Source organism: Ranitomeya imitator, unplaced genomic scaffold (genome assembly GCF_032444005.1).
Source record: "Ranitomeya imitator isolate aRanImi1 unplaced genomic scaffold, aRanImi1.pri SCAFFOLD_194, whole genome shotgun sequence".
NCBI lineage: Eukaryota > Metazoa > Chordata > Amphibia > Anura > Dendrobatidae > Ranitomeya > Ranitomeya imitator.
Genome location: NW_027193317.1, coordinates 157,185 through 181,825, shown reverse-complemented (window position 1 = coordinate 181,825; position 24,641 = coordinate 157,185). Strand labels below are relative to the sequence as shown.

At 47.2% G+C, this 24,641-nt stretch overlaps 2 protein-coding genes across 3 annotated transcripts in view; both read right to left on the bottom strand.

The window, feature by feature from the left end:
* LOC138653071 (gastrula zinc finger protein XlCGF66.1-like) overlaps positions 1-24,641 on the bottom strand; it is a 253,205-nt gene that overhangs the window by 109,611 nt on the left and 118,953 nt on the right. The window lies entirely within an intron of this gene.
* Positions 8,683-24,641, bottom strand: part of LOC138653068 (uncharacterized) — a 57,714-nt gene continuing 41,755 nt past the window's right edge. The window contains exons 3-4 of the mRNA XM_069743180.1: positions 9,869-10,141; positions 8,683-9,547 (exon numbers count right to left, since the gene is read on the bottom strand). Coding sequence (XP_069599281.1) covers positions 9,158-9,547; positions 9,869-10,141 — 663 coding nt within the window. The 3' untranslated portion in view covers positions 8,683-9,157. The remainder of the gene's footprint in view (positions 9,548-9,868; positions 10,142-24,641) is intronic.

Genomic DNA, 24,641 nt, shown 5'->3' with positions numbered 1-24,641 from the left:
GGGACGATACATCTGTCTGCGGGGGAGATTCTATAATATTTTAATCCTTATTGATGCGGTTTATATCTCTCCTCCATACACAGGAACGGTCCTTCAGAAAATAATCGAATTTTGTTAGTAAAGCCCCTGGCTGCCCCCTAGTACTAATGGATGACTTCAACAATACGATACATTGGCTATGAGTTTAGCTGGGATGCGGGAGGGACTTACTCCTTTGGAAAGAAGTTAGAGGAGGTAGCACTTAGATGTTTGGCCATTACCTTACCCTAAAGTTAAGACTTTTTCCTGTTATTATGCTGTCCACAGCTAATTGTCCCGTATAGGTTTGTTACTATGTAATTCCGCAGCTGTGGGAATGATGGGAAGAATAGAATACTTACCTCCGAGTCTCTCTGACCACTCTCCACTTATGGGGCGCCTCACTTCACTCCTGCAAGTTTAACCCTTTCTGGGTTTTTTTGATGGTGTCCATCAGTTCATGTAAAGAACATGCCTACAATTGTGAAGATTTGGTTTTTTTTATTGTGAAGTAAGCAACAAATGGGACAAAATACCTGACAACTTCAGTGTGCATAACTATTCATCCCCCTAAAGTCAGTACTTTGTGGAGCCTCCTTTTGAGGCAATAATGGTTGCAAGTCGCTTTGGATAAGTCTCTATGAGCGTTCCACATCTTGCCACTGGGATTTTTGACCATTCCTGAAGGCAAAACTGCTCCAGCTCCTTCATGATAGATGGTTTCCTCTGGTGAACATCAATCTTCAAGTCTGGCTAAACAATAAAGGGCAGGGTGCACCACAGTATATATTTCAAATGCAATTATAATCACAGGGTGCTACTAACGCATAGAAAGGAGGAGCAATAACTGGAGGAAAGACTAATGTGTATGTAGAAAGTCCACACCCGAGGTACAAAAAATATCAAAAACTACTTTATTATCACCAAAGCACAAACATGACTAAAAACATTTAAAAGCAACAATGATAACACCCCCATCCATGTACAATAATGCATCTATGTGACCCTAGGACATGATACCGTAGGAGGGAGTACCCGTGCCAAAGACACTGCCGAGAACCAGCTGACGGTACTGGAACCCGGATGGGTAGCAGAAGGTACAAGAGCCAATGGAACTACCGAGGACCAGCTGATGGTACTGGAACCCGGTTACTAAGCAGGAGGTACCCGTGCCAGAAAGCACTACCAAGGACCACCAGACATTGGTGGAACTCGGATACCGAGAAGGAGGCACCTAAGCCAAAGGCTCTGCCTGGAACCAGCTGACGGTACTTGAACCAGGATGGGTAGCAGAAGGTACAAGAGCCAATGGAACTACCGAGGACCAGCTGATGGTACTGGAACCCGGTTACTAAGCAGGAGGTACCCGTGCCAGAAAGCACTACCAAGGACCACCAGACATTGGTGGAACTCGGATACCGAGAAGGAGGCACCTAAGCCAAAGGCTCTGCCTGGAACCAGCTGACGGTACTTGAACCAGGATGGGTAGCAGAAGGTACAAGAGCCAATGGAACTACCGAGGACCAGCTGATGGTAGTGGAACCCGGTTATTAAGCAGGAGGTACCCGTGCCAGAAAGCACTACCAAGGACCACCAGACATTGGTGGAACTCGGATACCGAGAAGGAGGCACCTAAGCCAAAGGCTCTGCCTGGAACCAGCTGACGGTACTTGAACCAGGATGGGTAGCAGAGGGTACAAGAGCCAGTGGAACTACTGAGGACCAGCTGATGGTACTGGAACACGGTTACTAAGCAGGAGGTACCCGTGCCAGACAGCACTACCAAGGACCACCAGACGTTGGTGGAACTCGGATACCGAGAAGGAGGCACCAAAGCCAAAGGCTCTGCCTGGAACCAGCTGACGGTAGGCAGCAGAAGGTCCACATGAAAAAAAAGTTGCAAGGCCGCGAGTTGACCGCAGTTACCGAAACCCACAGTCCTACAGGGGGAGCTTGTCCACTTGGCACTATGGAACCAGCCTTGATTGCCAGATCCCGCAGCCCACATAGGAAGCATCTAAACTGCAGGCACCATGGAGTCGGCTAACCCGACCGCAACCCGACAGGACAACGTATTGGAGGCAAAGTGACCTTGACACTACCCGGAAACAGCTGGCGTGCTGGAACCAGGCTGGGCAGGAGGGAGTACCCGTGCCAAAGACACTGCCGAGAACCAGCTGACAGTACTGGAACCCGGATGGGTAGCAGAAGGTACAAGAGCCAATGGAACTGCCGAGGACCAGCTGATGGTACTGGAACCCGGTTACTAAGCAGGAGGTACCCGTGTCAGAAAGCAATACCAAGGACCACCAGACGTTGGTGGATCTCAGATACCGGGAAGGATGCACCAAAGCCAAAGGCTCTGCCTGGAACCAGCTGATGGTACTGGAACCAGGATGGGTAGCAGAAGGTACAAGAGCCAAAGACACTGCCGAGAACCAGCTGACGGTACTGGAACCCGGATGGGTAGCAGAAGGTACAAGAGCCAATGGAACTACCGAGGACCAGCTGATGGTACTGGAACCCGGTTACTAAGCAGGAGGTACCCGTGCCAGAAAGCACTACCAAGGACCACCAGACATTGGTGGAACTCGGATACCGAGAAGGAGGCACCTAAGCCAAAGGCTCTGCCTGGAACCAGCTGACTAGACAACGTATTGGAGGCAAAGTGACCTTGACACTACCCAGAAACAGCTGGCGTGCTGGAACCAGGCTGGGCAGGAGGGAGTACGCGTGCCAAAGACACTGCCGAGAACCAGCTGACGGTACTGGAACCCGGATGGGTAGCAGAAGGTACAAGAGCCAATGGAACTGCCGAGGACCAGCTGATGGTACTAGAACCCGGTTACTAAGCAGGAGGTACCCGTGTCAGAAAGCACTACCATGGACCACCAGACGTTGTTGGATCTCGGATACCGGAAAGGAAGCACCAAAGCCAAAGGCTCTGCCTAGAACCAGCTGACGGTACTGGAACCAGGATGGGTAGCAGAAGGTACAAGAGCCAAAGACACTGCCGAGAACCAGCTGACGGTACTGGAACCCGGATGGGTAGCAGAAGGTACAAGAGCCAATGGAACTACCGAGGACCAGCTGATGGTACTGGAACCCGGTTACTAAGCAGGAGGTACCCGTGCCAGAAAGCACTACCAAGGACCCCAGACGTTGATGGAACTCGGATACCGAGAAGGAGGCACCTAAGCCAAAGGCTCTGCCTGGAACCAGCTGACGGTACTGGAACCAGGATGGGTAGCAGAAGGTACAAGAGCCAATGGAACTACCGAGGACCAGCTGATGGTACTGGAACCCGGTTACTAAGCAGGAGGTACCCGTGCCAGAAAGCACTACCAAGAACCACCAGAAGTTGGTTGATCTCGGATACCGAGAAGGAGGCACCAAAGCCAAAGGCCCTGCCTGGGACCAGCTGATGGTACTGGAACCAGGATGGGTAGCAGAAGGTACAAGAGCCAAAGACACTGCCAAGAACCAGCTGACGGTACTGGAACCAGGATGGGTAGCAGAAGGTACAAGAGCCAATGGAACTACCGAGGACCAGCTGATGGTACTGGAACCCGGTTACTAAGCAGGAGGTACCCATGCCAGAAAGCACTACCAAGGAACACCAGACGTTGGTGGATCTCAGATACCGAGAAGGAGGCACCAAAGCCAAAGGCTCTGCCTGGAATCAGCTGACGGTACTGGAACCAGGATGGGTAGCAGAAGGTACAAGAGCAAAAGACACTGCCGAGAACCAGCTGATGGTACTGGAACCCGGATGGGTAGCAGAAGGTACAAGAGCCAATGGAACTACCGAGAACCAGCTGATGGTTCTGGAACCCAGTTACTAAGCAGGAGGTACCCGTGCCAGAAGGCACTACCAAGGACCACCAGACGTTGGTGCAACTCGGATGCCGAGAAGGAGGCACCTAAGCCAAAGGCTCTGCCTGGAACAAGCTGACGGTACTGGAACCCGGATGGGTAGCAGAAGGTACAAGAGCCAATGGAACTACCGAGGACCAGCTGATGGTTCTGGAACCCAGTTACTAAGCAGGAGGTACCCGTGCCAGAAAGCACTACCAAGGACCACCAGACGTTGTTGGAACTCGGATACTGAGAAGGAGGCACCTAAGCCAAAGGCTCTGGCTGGAACCAGCTGACAGTACTGAAACCCAGGGGGACCTATTCAAGATTGACTGCTAAAGAACCAGCTAATGGTGCTGGAACTCAGATATGCAGCAGAAGGTCCACATGAAAAAATAAGTTGTAAGGCCGCGAGCAGGCCGCAGTTACCGAAACCCACAGTCCTACAGAGGGAGCTTTGTTATGATCAGGTTACCTTGGAGCAGCATGAAAACTTTCACTGGAGTAGGTGGTAACTATACTGACCGCAAACCCTGATCTTATCACCGCAACTAGAAGTAGCCGTGGGGTGTGCCTAACAAAACCTAGACACCTCGACACAGCCGGAGAACTAAATACCCCTAAAGGTGGAAATAGGAATACTATCTTGCCTCAGAGCAGATCCCCAAAGGATAGGCAGCCCCCTGTTGTGAATTCTGCTCTTGGGCTCCCTCCGGTGGTTGAACCCAGGACAGGGCCCAGTACTAAACGAGAGAAAGGTTTGTTAAACTATTAGATACACAGGTCTCCCTTCCACATACAGGGGTCACAGGGCAGAAAAGAAAAGGGGCCCCCAATACTGCACAGGGGCGACAGGAAGCATCCGGTGAGACTACACCAGGAGGCCTCTACAGCCATCGGTAGCACAGACATGGGAGAAAAGGCGCCCATACTCAGCAAATCACCCCCGAGCACAGGCTCTGAATGCAGGCATTGCAAAACTACTGTCCCTTGAAATGCTCTCATTCAGGCTGGTGGAGACTGACACCTTCCGTAACTTCATGGCATTGGCAGTCCCACAGTACAACGTGCCCAGCCGCTTTTATTTCAGCAGGCAAGCCGTCCCTGCCCTGCAAAAGCATGTGGAGGGAAAAATTAAACATGCGCTACTAAACGCGTCAGTAGCCAGGTCCACCTGACCACCGATGTGTGGACCAGTAACCATGGACTGGGAGGATACCTTTCCCTCACTGCCCATTGGGTAATTGTTGTGGAGCCGGGTACAGATCTTGAGAGTGGCGCTGTACATGTTCTGCCAACTCCAAGGATTGCAGGAATCCAGTCTGTACACATTGACTCCTCATACTCCAGTTCCTCTGAATCATTGCTGCAGGAGCCATCACAGTCTACCTCCACATGGAACCGTGAAGGCTTACCTGTTACGACCGATATGAACACAGTCATGGCCAAACGTCAACAGGCCGTATTGAAATTAATTTCTTTGGGGAATCGAAGCCACACAGCACAGGAGCTCTGGAATGCCATCAATTAGGAGAGCGACGTGTGGTTTGTGCCAGCGAATCTCCAGCCAGGCATGGTAGAGTGTGACAATGGCCGAAATCTGGTGGCAGCTCTGGGCCTAGGCAATCTCACTCACATCCCATGTCTGGCACATGTGCTCAACTTGGTCGTGCAGAGTTCTTTGAGGGACTATCCGGATCTTGATGCACTGCTGCACAAGGTCCGCCTTGAGTGTGCTCACTTGCGGCGTTCCAGCATGGCAAGATCGCGCATTGCAGCTCTGCAGCACCGATTCCGCCTTCCGGAACATCGCATCATATGTGACCTACCCACCAGGTAGAATTCAACGTTACATATGTTGGAGCGGTTGTGTGAGCAGCAGGCAGCAGTAATGGAGTACCAGCTGACAATGATCCAAAGCACACCGCCAGGGCAACGAAGGAGTGGCTTCGTAAGAAGCATTTCAAGGTCCTGGAGTGGCCTAGCCAGTCTCCAGATCTCAACCCAATAGAAAACCTTTGGAGGGAGTTGAAAGTCCGTGTTGCCAAGCGAAAAGCCAAAAACATCACTGCTCTAGAGGAGATCTGCATGGAGGAATGGGCCAACATACCAACAACAGTGTGTGGCAACCTTGTGAAGACTTACAGAAAACGTTTGACCTCTGTCACTGCCAACAAAGGATATATTACAAAGTATTGAGATGAAATTTTGTTTCTGACCAAATACTTATTTTCCACCATAATATGCAAATAAAATGATAAAAAAACAGACAATCTGATTTTCTGGAATTTTTTTTCTCAGTTTGTCTCCCATAGTTGAGGTCTACCTATGATGTAAATTACAGACGCCTCTCATCTTTTTAAGTGGTGGAACTTGCACTATTGCTGACTGACTAAATACTTTTTTGCCCCACTGTATACTGTGTATATATATACAAACATATCAATTAGTAAGTTAATCACCTGGAGAGAAAGCCGGCTGGCAAGGGAGCAGACAGAAAGCACATGGTAGCAGCCATCTTGTCAGTGTCCGTCTGTCGTCAATAGTCAATAAAGTCAGTTGAAAGTACAATCGCGCATGCAGAGATTGCCACGTGACGCGTGCGCGGGTCGCGCTATGAATTGTGTCTAGCAGCACAGGCCCAAAACAAAGCCGCAAAAGCGCGGGCGCCGTCACCTAGCAACACCAGGATCAGACAGACAGTAAAATACAAACACATAATGAATTTGTTAGCGTACGCGCAGTATATCTGTTATCAACATAAAAAAGGTGAGCCTGAGCGACTATATTGCAATTATTCATTGATATAAATAGATTGAATAATATATGGACTAAACATAGAAAGATAGCACAGAAAATATCAACTATGAGGCTAATATGCATCGGCAATGATTGCGATACACAGAAGCACAAAATGGCTAAAAAATTAAATGAATTAAATTAATAAAGAAGGGTGAAAAGCATGTGAAGGCACAAATTATTGAAAAAGAAAGAAAATGAAAAAAATATATAACATAAAAAAATGAAACATATATAGAGTACAGACCAAAAGTTTGGACACACCTTCTCATTTAAATACTTTTCTGTATTTTCATGACTCTGAAAATTGTAAATTCACACTGAAGGCATCAAAACTATGAATTAATACATGTGGAATTATATACTTAACAAAAAAGTGTGAAATAACTCAAAATATATCTTATATTCTAGGTTCTTCAAAGTAGCCACCTTTTGCTTTGATGACTGCTTTGCACATTCTTGACATTGTCTTGATGAGCTTCTAGAGGTAGTCACCGGGAATGATTTTCACTTCACAGGTGTGCCCTGTCAGGTTTAATAAGTGGGATTTCTTGCCTTATAAATGGGGTTGGGACCATCAATTGGGTTGAGCAGAAGTCTGGTGGATACACAGCTGATAGTCCTACTGAATAGACTGTTAGAATTTGTATTATGGCAAGAAAAAAGCAGCTAAGTAAAGAAAAACAAGTGGCCATCATTACTTTAAGAAATGAAGGTCAGTCAGTCCGAAAAATTGGGAAAACTTTGAAAGTGTCCCCAAGTGCAGTTGCAAAAACCATCATGCACTACAAAGAAACTGTCTCACATGAGGACCGCCCCAGGAAAGGAAGACCAAGAGTCACCTCTGCTTCTGAGAATAAGTTTATCTGAGTCACCAGCCTCAGAAATCGCAGATTAAAAGCAGCTCAGATTAGAGACCAGGTCAACACCACAGAGTTCTAGCAGCAGACACATCTCTACAACAACTGTTAAGAGGAGACTTTGTGCAGCAGGCCTTCATGGTAAAATAGCTGCTAGGAAACCACTGCTAAGGACAGGCAACAAGCAGAAGAGACTTGTTTGGGCTAAAGAACACAAGGAATGGACATTAGACCAGTGGAAATATGTGCTTTGGTCTGATGAGTCCAAATTTGAGATCTTTGGTTCCAACCACCGTGTCTTTGTGCGACGCAGAAGAGGTGAACGGATGGACTCTACATGCCTGGTTCCCACCGTGAAGGAGGACGTGTGATGGTGTGGGGGGTGCTTTGCTGGTGACACTGTTGGGGATTTATTTAAAATTGAAGGCATACTGAACCAGCATGGCTACCACAGCATCTTGCAGCAGCATGCTATTCCATCCGGTTTGCGTTTAGATGGACCATCATTTATTTTTCAACAGGACAATGACCCCAAACACACCTCCAGGATGTGTAAGGGCTATTTGACCAAGAAGGAGAGTGATAGGGTGCTACGCCAGATGACCTGGCCTCTACAGTGGTTTGGAGTGAGCTGGACCGCAGAGTGAAGGCAAAAGGGCCAACAAGTGCTAAGCTTCTCTGGGAACTCCTTCAAGATTGTTGGAAGACCATTCCCGGTGACTACCTCTTGAAGCTCATCAAGAGAATGCCAAGTGTGTGCAAAGCAGTCATCAAAGCAAAAGGTGGCTACTTTGAAGAACCTAGAATTAAGACATCATTTCAGTTGTTTCACACTTTTTTGTTAAGTATATAATTCCACATGTGTTAATTCATAGCTTTGATGCCTTCAGTGTGAATTTACAGTTTTCAGAGTCATGAAAATACAGAAAAATCTACTGTATTTTTATATTTTTATAGTACTGGGTCACGTGCCACAACACAATTTATAGCAAGCATTCCCACGCTTGGAATCTTTTGAAAACCACAGCAGTCCAAAGGACCAAATGCGGTTAATGACGCATGAAAATATTTATACAGCATATATACGCACCATCCCAAGTGGTACTGCACACAAAGCAATACGATATGGATTGTCTCACAAGATTGTAGCCAAAGGTTATACAACTTTCTTTATTATTGTTTATCGTCCAGGGAAAGACATTCTCATATCAGTTGAAGAACGATAGGTACCTAAAGAAAGAGGCCATCGAGCCTTAAGGGTCACATGATCAATGCTGTAAGGCAATAGACTACAGCAATAGGCGAATAAAGGTGTAGAAAGCACAACAATATCTCAAAGTCTTATACACGTGACCAGCTACAAGATATCGAGAATCTAGACTCCTAAAAGAGGAGGAGGGGAAAAGATAAAAGAGAGAAGTCACAGAAAGCAAAAAAATGACTTGATCAAGGGCGCACCCCATATATATAGACCAGATACACTGCCCCCAGAAAGAACAACCCATATGGTATAGATCCTTAATAATAGAGTCATATACTCATTACAAAGGAGGATAATATGGACAGAACCTCTTGGAAGCCACCAGGAGCAGGCTGACAACTTTGACGACAGATTTCCCAAGTCACAGTTTTTTATAGAAACCGGTGAAAAGCATTTCCTCATTGAGCCCTTGAGGTGCCAGACTCTTTAAGTTAAAGATCCACTTAGTTTCACAGCGGAGTAAGTTGTTTGTGATATCACCTCCTCTAATATTAGTCCGAACACTTTCAAGTCCCATAACTTTGAACCCGGACGTGTTGCCCTGATGGACATCCAAGAAATGCATTGCCACTGATGTTAACACCTTCTTCCTCTCTCGATCTCTACGGGCCGTGGAGATATTGGATAGATGTTGCTGTGTCTGTCTTCTGAGTTCTTGTGTCGTTTGTCCGACGTAAATTTTCGGACAATCGCAGAATATCGCATAAATGATGTTTCTGGATCTACAGGTGAAAAATTCTCTGGGTCGAATCTGAAAAGAGAGGGTAGAGACTGAAAAGCCATCCTGTGCTATCATATATTGGCAGATGGTACAGTTGCCACATGGATAGGAGCCATAAATCCTAGTGCCCCTGTTTAGTCTTGTAGTGGGCCGTTGGTAGTGGCTGTGACACAGAGAGTCCCTCAAATTTTTGGCTCTTCTGGCCAGCAAACAAGGTGATCTGGACACAAAAGGCACGATTCTTTTTTCACTCATAAGGATATCCCAATTGTTGTTGAGTATTTTACGGATATCCGCCCACCGATTATTAAAGGTGGTAATTACAGAAAGGGGACGAGAAACATCACGTACCTTTTTTGTGAGCAGGTTACTCCTATCTTGCTGTAAGGCATGTTGAAAAGCACCCGAGATAGCCCTTCCAGGATACCCCCTCTTCTTGAATCGGCACAAGAGATCTTTGGACTGTTGCAAGACGTCTGTATCAGTACTGCAGTTTCTTCTTAACCGAAGGAACTGTCCCTTTGGGATCCCCTTCTTCAGATAGTGCGGATGGAAACTTGTATAGTGGAGGAGACTATTGGTGGCGGTGGTTTTTCTGAATAGAGAGCTCACGATACCTGAGTTCTGGATGGAAAGTTTAAGATCAAGAAAATCAATGCTATGATCAGAGACAACAGATGTGAGTTTGATGTTACAAGAGTTCTCGTTTAGGTCCATAATGAACCTATTACAATCCTCCAAAGGGCCAGTCCATAGCAGCAGAATGTCATCAATGTAGCGTTGCCACACCAAAACATTGGATGTAAACGCCTGAGGTTTATAGACAATCAACTCCTCCCACCATCCAAGAAATAGATTGGCATATGATGGTGCACAACGTGCCCCCATCGCCGTACCAAATAACTGACGAAAGAACTTCCTATCGAAGAATGTCTTTCCCTGGACGATAAACAATAATAAAGAAAGTTGTATAACCTTTGGCTACAATCTTGTGAGACAATCCATATCGTATTGCTTTGTGTGCAGTACCACTTGGGATGGCGCGTATATATGCTGTATAAATATTTTCATGCGTCGTTAACCGCATTTGGTCCTTTGGACTGCTGTGGTTTTCAAAAGATTCCAAGCGTGGGAATGCTTGCTATAAATTGTGTTGTGGCACGTGACCCAGTACTATCATTATCGTCAGAGTTCTATATCGTATATTCACTGCCTCCACCTTTTTGGACTACATTTGCCATGTCTGTTAGACAACATTATCTCTTTGGGTGCATAGATGCCCGTTGGAGCTATATTTGCACTATTACCACTCTATGGCATTCTAAATTTCTTTTGGGATCCAATTATACAATGTACCTATATGGGTGTTCTTATTATTACGCTTCATATAGTATTTATTTTGGATATATGTTATATCAATGGAAAATATTATTTTCAGTAACTGCTCTAGATACTACGACATAGGACACGCGTACCATCTTATTTGGCGTCTTTAGTCATAGTTATGCAGACTATCACAGATACTATATGGTACGCCACATCCATTGGTACTGAGTTTGTTATGCCTTGTGTGTAGCACACTCTATATATTTTATTATTTTGGTGTGAGGCATCGCACCTACTACTATTTCGCTCTGGCGCATGCGTAAATGTTTATTACTACCCCTCCATTTAAGCATTTTTGTTATGAAATTGGGGATATATATGAATATAACAATACTGGGGACCTCTGTCAATGTATGCGGTACATACATCTTTGTCGATCTTTGTACGATCCGGACATTCTATACGTACAGTGGGGCAAAAAAGTATTTAGTCAGTCAGCAATAGTGCAAGTTCCACCACTTAAAAAGATGAGAGGCGTCTGTAATTTACATCATAGGTAGACCTCAACTATGTGAGACAAACTGAGAAAAAAAAATCCAGAAAATCACATTGTCTGTTTTTTTATCATTTTTTTTGCATATTATGGTGGAAAATAAGTATTTTCTTGAACTCTAAAAAATTTTTACGATATGCTGGACGCTCTGTACGCACTAAATGCGCTTGCGCATTGTGCTGTGGCGCCTCCATGTTTGTACAACTTCTGACCAGCTCTCTTGGTAATTTGCAGTAGGTGACCGCTCTTAGCGCATGCGCACTAGCCGATACTTTCCATCTTGGTATACCCGCCGGCGTCACATCCGGTACCATGGTTACACTTCTGGTCTCCAACATGGCGCTATTGCGTCTATTATGGAGCCTGCTGTTGTTCCCTGAGGAGGATCCGCTCAGCTGTTATGGTAACTTATTTAGATAGTTGTATATATAAGCGTCAACATACGGACATTGTTACCTCTGCCCCTGACGAAGCCACTCCGTGGCGACACGCGTTGGGCTTCTTTTTGCCCCCCATGACTGACTTCCTACCGGACTAGTGCTGTTCCTTTCATGGGCAGGTTCTATATGGCGTTCTGAACTCTCGCTTGTTTTTTATCTGTATATTACCCACCTTTATGCCTTCCCCTTATCGGTCAGATTTAGCTACTGCTTACAGGCAGGTTTTTACCTGATCTCTTTATTCTATCTGTGCATGTGTTCTTTACCTGCCGGTTTTGTGGTTTAGGCGTCGCCCTGCACCCTATGTTGTACTTCTGTTATACTACCCACAGGTAGCTGGAGGTTGTCCTTTGGCTCATTAGGCATACGGGATGTGTACACATCTAAAGTATTAGATCCATCTAACTTAGGACACTGCCCTACCCGTATTTTATTGATACATTGTGTGTGTGGGCCTTTTTTTGGGATCTCTACTTTTTATCCATTATGGATATAATCTCTATACGCCTATAGAGCACATCTTATTGTTTTTGAGCCCTGAACAGCTGTATATTGTTTATTCATTGATATCACATATTGTAGTGTGAATCTACATGCTATATCTGTATGTATTGTCTGGTATGAAGTCATTTTCTGGGTCTTGGGGGGTATTCCCTATTTGGGATATGTACCGTTTTAGTTTTTAAATGTTTTTAATTGTTTGCAGTGTCTTGTTTGACCTTAATAAAATGTATTATATTATTTATCTAGGATTTATTATTTTTTGGTGATCCCTGGTGTTGTGTATGTCTCTTTTCTTCCTTTTCATTACTCGATTTGTACGCAACCATTCTGACTGGATTGGTGGAGTCCAAACCCTTTGGAGGTGATTTTGTAAACATTTCTAGCTTTATGAACATATCTTCTTTGGAGTTCATCAGAAATCTCCTTTGTTCTTCCCATAATACACTTCCACAAATATGGTTTGAGGACATCAGACTTTGATAGATCCCTATTCTTTGAATAAAACAGGCTGCCCACTCTCACCCGATTGTCATCTCATAGATTGACAGCACCAGACTCTAAAGGTTCACATACTTTTTTCACTCACAGTCATGTAATATTGGATCACTTTCATAAAAAAATAAAATGAAAAATTCTAATATTTTTTACTCATTTGTTTTATTACTTTTAGGAATGGTGTGAAAATCTTGTGTAGTTTTAGGTCAAATTTATGCAGAAAAATTGAAAATTCTGAAGGGTTCACAAATGTTTGTGTAGCAATGCATTGACAATAACAATGTGCAATTAGCATGATAACACAGAAAATAATGTTATAACATATATACATTAGTATAAAATAAGCTATAAGGAGGTAGAGAAAAGAGAAAACTCACAAAAGCAGGGACAGGGCACGCCACATATACCGCTATATTATTACTACTTATTACAAGATAGCGGGACATGGACAATATATGAAGAAAAACTCAGTGTAAAAAAGGACGTGTGCAGAGGGTGGTAAATGCCGCAAGGACCGTGGATGACGTGATGGCCGTGTGATCAGTCACATTCGTGTGGAAACAGTAAGGTTCCTGGCTGGGCAGCAAAAGGAGCTTCATATAGTTCTTTTTATACAGTTAAGTCCATATATATTTGGACAGAGACGACTTTTTTCTAATTTTGATTATAGACATTACCACAATGAATTTTAAACAAAACAATTCAGATGCAGTTGAAGTTCAGACTTTCAGCTTTCTTTTGAGGGTATCCACATTAAAATTGGATGAAGGGTTTAGGAGTTTCAGCTCCTTAACATGTGCCACCCTGTTTTTAAAGGGACCAAAGGTAATTGGACAATTGACTCCAGGGCTATCTCATGGACAGGTGTAGACAATCCCTTCGTTATGTCATTCTCAATTAAGCAGATAAAAGGCCTGGAGTTGATTTGAGGTGTGGTGCTTGCATTTGGAAGGTTTTGCTGTGAAGTAAACATGCGGTCAAAGGAGCTCTCCATGCAGGTGAAACAAGCCATCCTTAAGCTGCGAAAACAGAAAACACCCATCCGAGAAATTGTTGCAATATTAGGAGTGGCAAAATCTACAGTTTGGTCCATCCTGAGAAAGAAAGAAAGCACTGGTGAACTCATCAATGGAAAAAGACCTGGGCGCCCACGGAAGACAACAGTGGTGGATGATGGCAGAATAATCTCCATGGTGAAGAGAAACCCCTTCACAACAGCCGACCAAGGGAACAACACTCTCCAGGAGGAAGGCGTATCAATATCCAAATCTACCATAAAGAGAAGACTGCATGAAAGTAACTACAGAGGGTTCACTGCACGGTGCAAGCCACTCATAAGCATCAAGAATAAAAAGGCTAAAAAACATCTAAAAAAGCCGCACAGTTCTGGAAGAACATTCTATGGACAGATGAAACCAAGATCAACCTCTACCAGAATGATGGAAAGAGAAAACTATGGCGAAGGCGTGGTCCAGCTCATGATCCAAAGCATACCACATCATCAGTAAACCCGGCGGAGGCAGTGTGATGGCGCGGGCATGCATAAACCCGGCGGAGGCAGTGTGATGGCGCGGGCATGCATGGCTGCCAGTGGCACTGGGTCACTAGTGTTTATTGATGATGTGACACAGGGCAGACGAATGAATTCTGAGGTCTTCAGAGCCGCCATACTGTGTGCTCAGATCCAGCCACATGCAGCCAAACTACATACTACAGATGGACAATGACCCAAAACAAAGCCAAAGCAACCAGGAGTTTATTAAAGCAAAGAAGTGGAATATTCTGGAATGGCCAAGTCAGTCACCTGATCTCAACCCAATTGAGCAGCATTTCACTTGTTAAAGACTAAACTTCAGTCAGAAAGGCCCACAAACAAACAGCAACTGAAAACCACCGCAGTGAAGGCCTGGAAGAGCATCAAAAAGGAGGAAACACAGCGTGTGGTGATGTCCATGAGTTCAAGACTTCAGGCAGTCATTGCCAACAAGGGGTTTTTAACCAAGTACTAAAAATGAACATGTTATTTAAAATTATTGAATCTGTCCAATTACTTTTGGTCCCTTTAAAAACAGGGTGGCACATGTTAAGGAGCTGAAACTCCTAAACCCTTCATCCAATTTTAATGTGGATACCCTCAAATGAAAGCTGAAAATCTGAACTACAACTGCATCTGAATTGTTTTGTTTAAAATTCATTGTGGTAATGTCTATAACCAAAATTAGAAAAATGTTGTCTCTGTCCAAATATATATATGGACTTAACTGTATATGATTGTATGAAAATGTCCTCATTAACAGAAAATAGAAATCTTTCTTTTGCCTCCATGCTGGAGGGGGACCAGCGACCCCAGCACCTACTTCAGCTGGATGAGAGTCAGAGGACGCACATCCAGCTGAAGTAGGTACTGGGGTCGGCTACTCCCCTTCCCACAGGCCCAGAAGACGATGACGAAGAGGATGTCGCATGTCGAGGGAGCAGAGGATGGTGAGAAGAAAGGGTTTTTTTGTTGAGCAGGGAACATATATACCACAAAGGTGTACAGGAAGAGGGACATGCAAAGATAGGGGACATATATACCAGGATGGGAGGCATATATACCCGGATGTGGGATTATATATACCAGGATGGGGACATATATACCCGGATGGGGGACCTATATAACAGGATAGGATACATATATACCAGGATGGGGGACACATATACCAGGATGGGAGACATATATACCAGGATGGGAGACATATATACCAAGATGGGGACATATATACCAGGATGGGAGACACATATACCAGGATGGGGGACATTTATACCAGGAAGGGAGACATATATACCAGGATGGGGGACATATATACCAGGATGGTGGACACATATACCAGGATGGGGGATTATATATACCAGGATGGGGGATTATATAAACCAGGATGGGGGACACATATACCAGGATGAGGGACACATACACCAGGATGGGGGACATATATACCAGGATGGGGGACACATATACCAGGATGGGGGACAAATATACCAGCATGGGGGACACATATGCCAGGATGGGAGACACATATACCAGGATGGGGGACATTTATACCAGGATGGGGGACACATATACCAGGATGGGGGACACATATACCAGGATGGGGGACACATATACCAGGATGGGGGATTATATATACCAGGATGGGGATTCCTATACCAGGTTGGGGGACACATATACCAGGTTGGGGGACATTATATATATATAAGTTGAATGGAGCTGGTCAGATGTGACATCATTTAAAGTGACATCTTTTTAAATCTATCATCAGAAATACACCACAATGGTAACCTATGGTATATTCTCCTTCATGCGGTCATGCACTGATCCATCTGCTTTCATCCACAGGTACGTCTGAACTGTCTCCTAATCTGGAATAGCCACTGCATACCAGAATCCCATGTACTTCTCTCCCTCTGTTTTAACTGGTACGCTGCTACTTTTTCCCTGACTTTAAAGGGAATCTGTCAGCCCTAAAATCGTATGAGCTAAGGCCACCGGCATCAGTGGCTTATCTACCGCATTCTGTAGACAACCTTCAATCTCCAACCACTGCCTACTGCTACAGATTCTTTCTTCCCTCGGCATCAAAGGCCTTGCCCTGTCCTGGATTGCCTCATACCTTTCCGACCGCACATTTAGTGTTTCCCACTCCCACACTACCTCCTCATCCTGCCCTCTCTCTGTTGGAGTCCCTCAAGGCTCTGTCCTAGGGCCCCTACTCTTTTCCATCTATACCCTTGGCCTAGGACAACTCATAAAGTCCCATGGCTTCCAGTATCACCTTATGCGGACGACACTCAGATCTACCTCTCTGGCCCAGATGTCACCCCTCTGCTGTCCAGAATCCCGAAGTGTCTATCAGCCATATCCTCCTTCACCTCTCGCTTCCTAAAACTCAATGTAGACAAAACATCATCTTTCCCCCATCTCACGTATCCCCCCTACCTGACCTATCTATTATGGTAAACGGCATCACGCTCTCTCCCGCACCTGAAATGCGCTGCCTCGGGGTAACTCTCGACTCTGCACTGTCCTTAAAACCGCACGTCTAAACTCTTGCCACCTCCTGTCGCCTCCAACTCAAAAATATTGCCAGAATCCGTCCCTTCCTCAGCTCACAATCTACTAAAACTCTTATGCATGCCCTCATCATTTCCCGCCTCGATTACAGCAACACCCTCCTCTGTGGCCTCCCCACTAACTCTCTTGCACCGCTCCAGTCTGTCCTCAACTCTGCTGCCCGGCTAATCCACCTCTCTCCTCGCTACTCCCCTGCTTCTCCCCTCTGCAAATCCCTCCACTGGCTCCCAATTCTCCAACGAATCCAGTTCAAACTACTAACACTGATCTACAAAACCATCCACAACCTGTCCCCCCTATATCTCTGAACTTCCCTCACGTAATCTCCGATCCTCCCAAGACCTCCTACTCTCCTCCACACTTATTTCTCCCGAATAGCCCCCATCCTCTGGAATTCCACGCCTCAAAATGTCCGATTATCCACCACCCTCGGATCCTTCAGACGGAACCTGAAAACCCATCTCTTCAGGAAAGCCTACAGCCTGCAATAACCATTCTGCCGCCTCACCAACCACCTGAGCTGCCGCCTCACCAACACCTGAGCTGCCGCCTCACCAATTGCCTGAGCTGCCGCCTCACCAATTGCCCGAGCTGCCGCCTCACCAACCACCAGAGCTGCCACCTCACCAACCACCAGAGCTGTCGCCTCACCATCACCAGAGCTGCCAACTCACCACCACCTGAGCTGCCGCCTCACCACCACCAGAGCTGCCAACTCACCACCACCTGAGCTGCCGCCTCACCACCACCAGAGCTGCCGCCTCACCAACCACCCGAGTTGCCGCCTCACCACCACCAGAGCTGCCGCCTCACCAACCACCCGAGTTGCCGCCTCACCACCACCAGAGCTGCCACCTCACCAACCACCCGAGTTGCCGCCTCACCATCACCAGAGCTGCCGCCTCACCACCACCCGAGCTTTCGCCTCACCACCACCAGAGAGGCCGCACCCCCGACCTTCTGTCTCTTCCCCATTACCCTGTAGAATGTAAGTCCGCAAGGAAAGGGTCCTCTCCCCTCTGCACCAGTCTGTCACTGTAAATTTGTTTACTGTAAATATTATCTATAATCCTGTATGTAACCCCTTTTCTCATGTACAGCACCATGGAATTAACGGTGCTATATAAATAAATCATAATAATAATATTATATACTGTGACAAAACACTCCGTGATCGCCTTTGCTGGGGTCAAAGGTCACGTGTTTTGTGCATTGAATTTCTGAGGCGTACAGCAGGTTTCCAAGTAGGCTGACCTCAGGTCAGATTTATTAAAGTGAAAGCAACACAGAAAAACAAAACATAAAAATAAATCCTAGCCTGTCCTGCACTAACTAAACAAACACTTTGCTAACTTAACAACTGGGGGGGCTTCTCCCACCCACCTAACATCACACAATTCTTGAGCAGAGCTCTCACTCACGTTTGTCTCACACAGACAGGCAATCTGTGTGCCCCAGGCAGACGCTGGAAACCCCCAGCTGGTCATCTTTTATTCCTGCAATCATTAACCCATTAGCACCCTGAAGATACTGAGTGGCCTAATTCACATAGGACAAACACCTAGGCGAGATATACCTGCCTCCAACTACCACACCAGCATGAGTCTTACATACCCACCCCCCCCCCCCCCCTTGCTCAGACCACTCCGGTCGAGCAAGAACACTCTTGAAACAGTGCACTCGGGATAGGGCATCGGCGTTCCCCATCTGCACCCCAGGTCGGTGCTCCACCGTAAAAGAGTAAGCCTGCAGGGCAAGGAACCACCGGGTTACCCGACTATTACGGTCTTTGTGGAGGTGCATCCACTTGAGATGGGCATGGTCTGTGACCAGCCTAAACTTCCTACCGGCCAGGTAATACTTGAGGGAGTCAAGAGCCCATTTAATGGCTAGGCACTCTTTTTCAACCACCGCATACCTCTGCTCATGTACATTCAGTTTCCGACTGAGATAGAGGACCGGGTGTTCGACTCCGTCCCTCACCTGGGAAAGTACAGCTCCGACACCAGTATCAGAGGCATCAGTTTGCACCACAAACTCGCTGCTGAAATCAGGAGTCACTAGTACGGGCTGAGAGCACAAAGCCCGTTTCAGGCTGTGGAAGGCCTCTTCAGCAGCTGAGGTCCATTTTACCATGACGGAACCCTTCCCCTTGGTAAGATCCGTCAAGGGAGTAGCCATGGCTGCAAAATTGGGTATGAACCGGCGATAATAGCCGGCAATCCCCAGGAAAGCCTGTACTTGTTTTTTGTTCACTGGTTGTGGCCAGCCCTGAATTGCCTGTATTTTGTCGATCTGGGGTTTAACCACTCGTCGGCCAATCACGTAGCCCAAGTATCGGGCTTCTTCAAGCCCGATGTGGCATTTCTTGGGGTTTGCCGTTAAACCTGCATCTCGCAGGTCATCAATCACCGCTTGTACCTTCTGGAGATGAGTTTCCCAGTCCATGCTGTAAATTACGATGTCATCCAGGTAGGCAGAAGCGTACTGTCTGTGAGGCCTCAAGACTCGATCCATCAATCTCTGGAACGTTGCGGGAGCTCCGTGAAGTCCAAACGGCATATAGACATACTGGAACAGACCTTCCGGTGTAGCAAATGCCGTCTTCTCTCTGGCCGCCTCGGCCAGAGGAATCTGCCAGTACCCCTTTGTTAAATCCAGGGTCGTAATGTATCGGGCTTTACCAAGCCGGTCGATCAACTCATCGACCCGGGGCATAGGGTACGCATCAAATTTAGAAACTGCATTCAGTTTCCTAAAGTCATTACAAAACCGGATGGAGCCATCCGGTTTATGTATCAGCACAATTGGACTGGACCAGGCGCTGTGCGACTCTTCAATGACTCCTAAGTCCAACATTGCCATCACTTCCCGGGAGACGGCTTCACGGCGGGCTTCCGGAATCCGGTAGGGCTTCACATGAACAGTGACGCCAGGCTCTGTGACAATCTCATGTTTCACCAACTTAGTCCGGCCAGGTTTTTCGGAGAAAAACTGTCGGTTCTGTAACAAAAATTGCTTAACCTCAGATTTTTGTCGTTCTGAGAGAGTCTCGGCAACCTGCACCTCCGGTACAGTAGGTGAACAAACCGGACGGGGCAGATCCGCCGTTAGGGCAGAGCGGTCTTTCCAGGATTTTATCAGATTCACATGATAAATCTGTTCTGGTTTTCTCTTACCCGGCTGGTACACTTTATAGTTCACTTCACCAACTCTTTCTCGGACCTCAAATGGGCCCTGCCATTTCGCCAGGAATTTACTATCCACCGTAGGGATTAGGACCAACACCCTATCGCCGGGTGCAAATGTACGGACCTTAGCGCCTCTATCATAACTTTGCCTCTGGGCTCCCTGGGCCTGTAACATATGGTCCCTAACAATGGGCATGACAGCGGCAATACGATCCTGCATTTGTGTTACATGGTCGATCACCATTTTAAAGGGAGTGACTTGACCTTCCCAGGTTTCTTTTGCGACGTCCAGCAGTCCCCGGGGACGACGGGCGTACAACAGTTCGAAAGGCGAAAACCCTGTGGAAGACTGGGGAACTTCCCTAATGGCAAACAGCAAATAGGGTAACAAGTAATCCCAGTTCTTCCCATCTTTGTCTATCGCCTTCCGGAGCATCTGTTTTAAGGTTCTGTTGAAGCGCTCAACCAGGCCATCTGTTTGAGGGTGATAGACAGACGTACGCAACGGGTCTATTTGTAAGAGCCTGCAGAGCTCCTTCATTACCCTTGACATAAAGGGAGTCCCCTGGTCGGTGAGTATCTGTTTTGGAATTCCCACCCGACTAAACACTTGTACCAATTCCTTGGCGATCGTCTTGGTAACTGTGTTACGCAAAGGGACGGCTTCCGGGTAACGAGTGGCATAGTCCACGATGACGAGGATATGTTGGTGCCCACGTGCGGATCGGGGAAGGGGCCCAACCAAATCCATCCCAATTCTCTCAAAAGGGACCCCGATGATAGGAAGGGGTACCAAAGGGCTACGGAACTGAGATTTAGGGGCCGCGATTTGGCACTCTGGACAGGACTCACAATAGTTACGCACATCATAATGTATTCCAGGCCACACAAAACAATGCAATATCCTTTCTGTGGTTTTCTGTACCCCCAGATGTCCCCCCATTATATGTCCGTGGGCCAAATCCAGTACCTTCCGCCGATAAGGTTTGGGTACCACTAACCGTTGCACTGTGTCTTCCCCTTTTTTTTCTACCTGGTAGAGCAAATCATTTTCCAGAACCATATACGGGTACGCTAGCCTAGTGTCAGGTTCTACGGGTACCCCATCTATCATTTTTACATTTTTCCTAGCCGGAGTCAGGGTAGGATCTTTAATTTGCTCGCTGTGGAAGTCATCCACCTGGACTCCCAAATCTGGCAGGCAGGGTGCCGGATGGCTGTCTGCCTCCGCCTCTCGCTGAGGTTCCTCAGTTTCCCCCACCATGACGGAGAAGGGGTACTGAAGGTTAGATTCACTAACCTCCCCAGCAACATCTTCCTGTGGGGTCTCCTCTAGGGGCTCGGGACCTCCAGACGGCATGGGAGAAGATTCACGGGTACAGCTACCGTGAAGGAGCAACTGATTCTCTCACAACTGCCAGAAATAGGGAAAATCCCTGCCCAGGATTACATCCTGTAACAATGCTGGAACGAGTCCCACTTTGTGCTGCACTGACCCATAGGGAGCAGAAATCCATATGACCGGTACGAGCGGGTGTCACCATGCACACACGTCACAGAAAACTTGTCAGACGGACCAGACGGAAGTGCCACCAGACTAGCTTTCACCAGAGTCACCACACTTCCAGAGTCTAGTAATGCCACAACATTTTTCCCATCAACAGATAATTCACACAGGTGTTTCGCTGTATCATTTTGACCCGCATTCACACTCACTAGCTGTGTAACCAAAGACATGCGTTTTCTAGAGTCTATAACGTCGCACTGCATGGGTTCAGCGGTAACAGGACAGTTCGCAGAAACATGACCCTTCTCATGGCAGCGGAAACACCTAACAGGTCCCCTACTGAGACCACCGTCCAATACTCTTGGTCTCGGAGTGCGAGCAGTCCCGGACTCCTCCCCCACAGTTTTAAGCGATTTTCCTTCACCCGTGGTCCCTGGAACAGTCTTACCGGTTCCACGAGCAGGAGGCACAGACCGGGGGCTGGCGGTGTCGTCGGGAAGTCCTTCTGCCACGGAATAACGCTCGACCAACTCCACAAGTTGATCCGCTGTCGTGGGATTTCCTTGGCTTACCCACCTTTTCAGCGCTGGGGGTAGTACTCTCAGGTACTTGTCCAGGACAACCCGCTGGATTATTTCGGGTATTGTCAGTACCTTGGGTTGCAGCCATTTCTTTGTTAAGTAGATCAGGTCGAACATCTGAGACCGCGCCGGTTTATCTTGCTGGTATGTCCACTGATGTACCCTCTGTGCCCGGACAGCCGTCGTCACACCCAGCCGGGCCAGGATCTCAGCTTTCAGTTTCTCAAAGTCCTGAGCGACCTCCGGGGCAATCAAATCGGCCCATCGTGCCTTCGGCCACTTCTCTCTCAATGCCGTCCGCTCAAACGTTGTCAGGTATGCCTCGACGTCATCTTCTGCAGTCAGCTTTTGCCAGTATCGACTCACATGGATCCTCCTGGACTCTGCTTCCGGGTCAGCGTCAGGCATGCTCACCAGGCGCTGCGCCACCTGTTGGAGAAGTTGGCGGTCTGCAACCGTCATGTCCACTAACTCCTTCAGCTGTGCGGCCATCAAGCGATTAGCTTCGTAGTGGACTGTACTAAGGCTTTCACCACGTCTTCCATGCTGTTGCCTGTGCCACGGTATGCCCGCATTCTCCACCACAATGTGACACAACACTCCGGGATCGCCTTTGCTGGGGTCAAAGGTCACGTGGTTTGTGCATTGAATTTCTGAGGCGTACAGCAGGTTTCCAAGTAGGCTGACCTCAGGTCAGATTTATTAAAGTGAAAGCAACACAGAAAAACAAAACATAAAAATGAATCCTAGCCTGTCCGGCACTAACTAAACAAACACGTTGCTAACTTAACAACTGGGGGGGCTTCTCCCACCCAGCTAACATCACACAATTCTTGAGCAGAGCTCTCACTCACGTTTGTCTCACACAGACAGGCAATCTGTGTGCCCCAGGCAGACGCTGGAAACCCCCAGCTGGTCATCTTTTATTCCTGCAATCATTAACCCATTAGCACCCTGAAGATACGGAGTGGCCTAATTCACATAGGACAAACACCTGGGCAAGATATACCTGCCTCCAACTACCACTTTCCCAGTGGCAGCAGGATTCGCCGGATGTATCATCACTAAGCTGTAACCCAGCTTTCCCAGTGGCAGCAGGATTCGCCGGATGTATCATCACTAAGCTGTAACTCAGCTTTCCCAGTGGCAGCAGGATTCACCGGATGTATCATCACTAAGCTGTAACAAAGCTTTCACAGTGGCAGCAGGATTCGCCAGATGTATCATCACTAAGCTGTAACCCAGCTTTCCCAGTGGCAGCAGGATTCGCTGGATGTATCATCACTAAGCTGTAAGAAAGCTTTCCCAGTGGCAGCAGGATTCACCGGATGTATCATCACTAAGCTGTAATAAAGCTTTCACAGTGGCAGCAGGATTCGCCAGATGTATCATCACTAAGCTGTAACCCAGCTTTCCCAGTGGCAGCAGGATTCGCTGGATGTATCATCACTAAGCCGTAAGAAAGCTTTCCCAGTGGCAGCAGGATTCACCGGATGTATCATCACTAAGCTGTAACCCAGCTTTCCCAGTGGCAGCAGGATTCGCCGGATGTATCATCACTAAGCTGTAACTCAGCTTTCCCAGTGGCAGCAGGATTCGCCGGATGTATCATCACTAAGCTGTAACAAAGCTTTCACAGTGGCAGCAGGATTCGCCAGATGTATCATCACTAAGCTGTAACCCAGCTTTCCCAGTGGCAGCAGGATTCGCTGGATGTATCATCACTAAGCCGTAAGAAAGCTTTCCCAGTGGCAGCAGGATTCACCGGATGTATCATCACTAAGCTGTAACCCAGCTTTCCCAGTGGCAGCAGGATTCGCCAGATGTATCATCACTAAGCTGTAACCCAGCTTTCCCAGTGGCAGCAGGATTCGCTGGATGTATCATCACTAAGCCGTAAGAAAGCTTTCCCAGTGGCAGCAGGATTCACCGGATGTATCATCACTAAGCTGTAACCCAGCTTTCCCAGTGGCAGCAGGATTCGCCAGATGTATCATCACTAAGCTGTAACCCAGCTTTCCCAGTGGCAGCAGGATTCGCTGGATGTATCATCACTAAGCTGTAAGAAAGCTTTCCCAGTGGCAGCAGGATTCACCGGATGTATCATCACTAAGCTGTAACAAAGCTTTCACAGTGGCAGCAGGATTCGCCAGATGTATCATCACTAAGCTGTAACCCAGCTTTCCCAGTGGCAGCAGGATTCGCTGGATGTATCATCACTAAGCCGTAAGAAAGCTTTCCCAGTGGCAGCAGGATTCACCGGATGTATCATCACTAAGCTGTAACCCAGCTTTCCCAGTGGCAGCAGAATTCGCCAGATGTATCATCACTAAGCTGTAACCCAGCTTTCCCAGTGGCAGCAGGATTCGCTGGATGTATCATCACTAAGCTGTAAGAAAGCTTTCCCAGTGGCAGC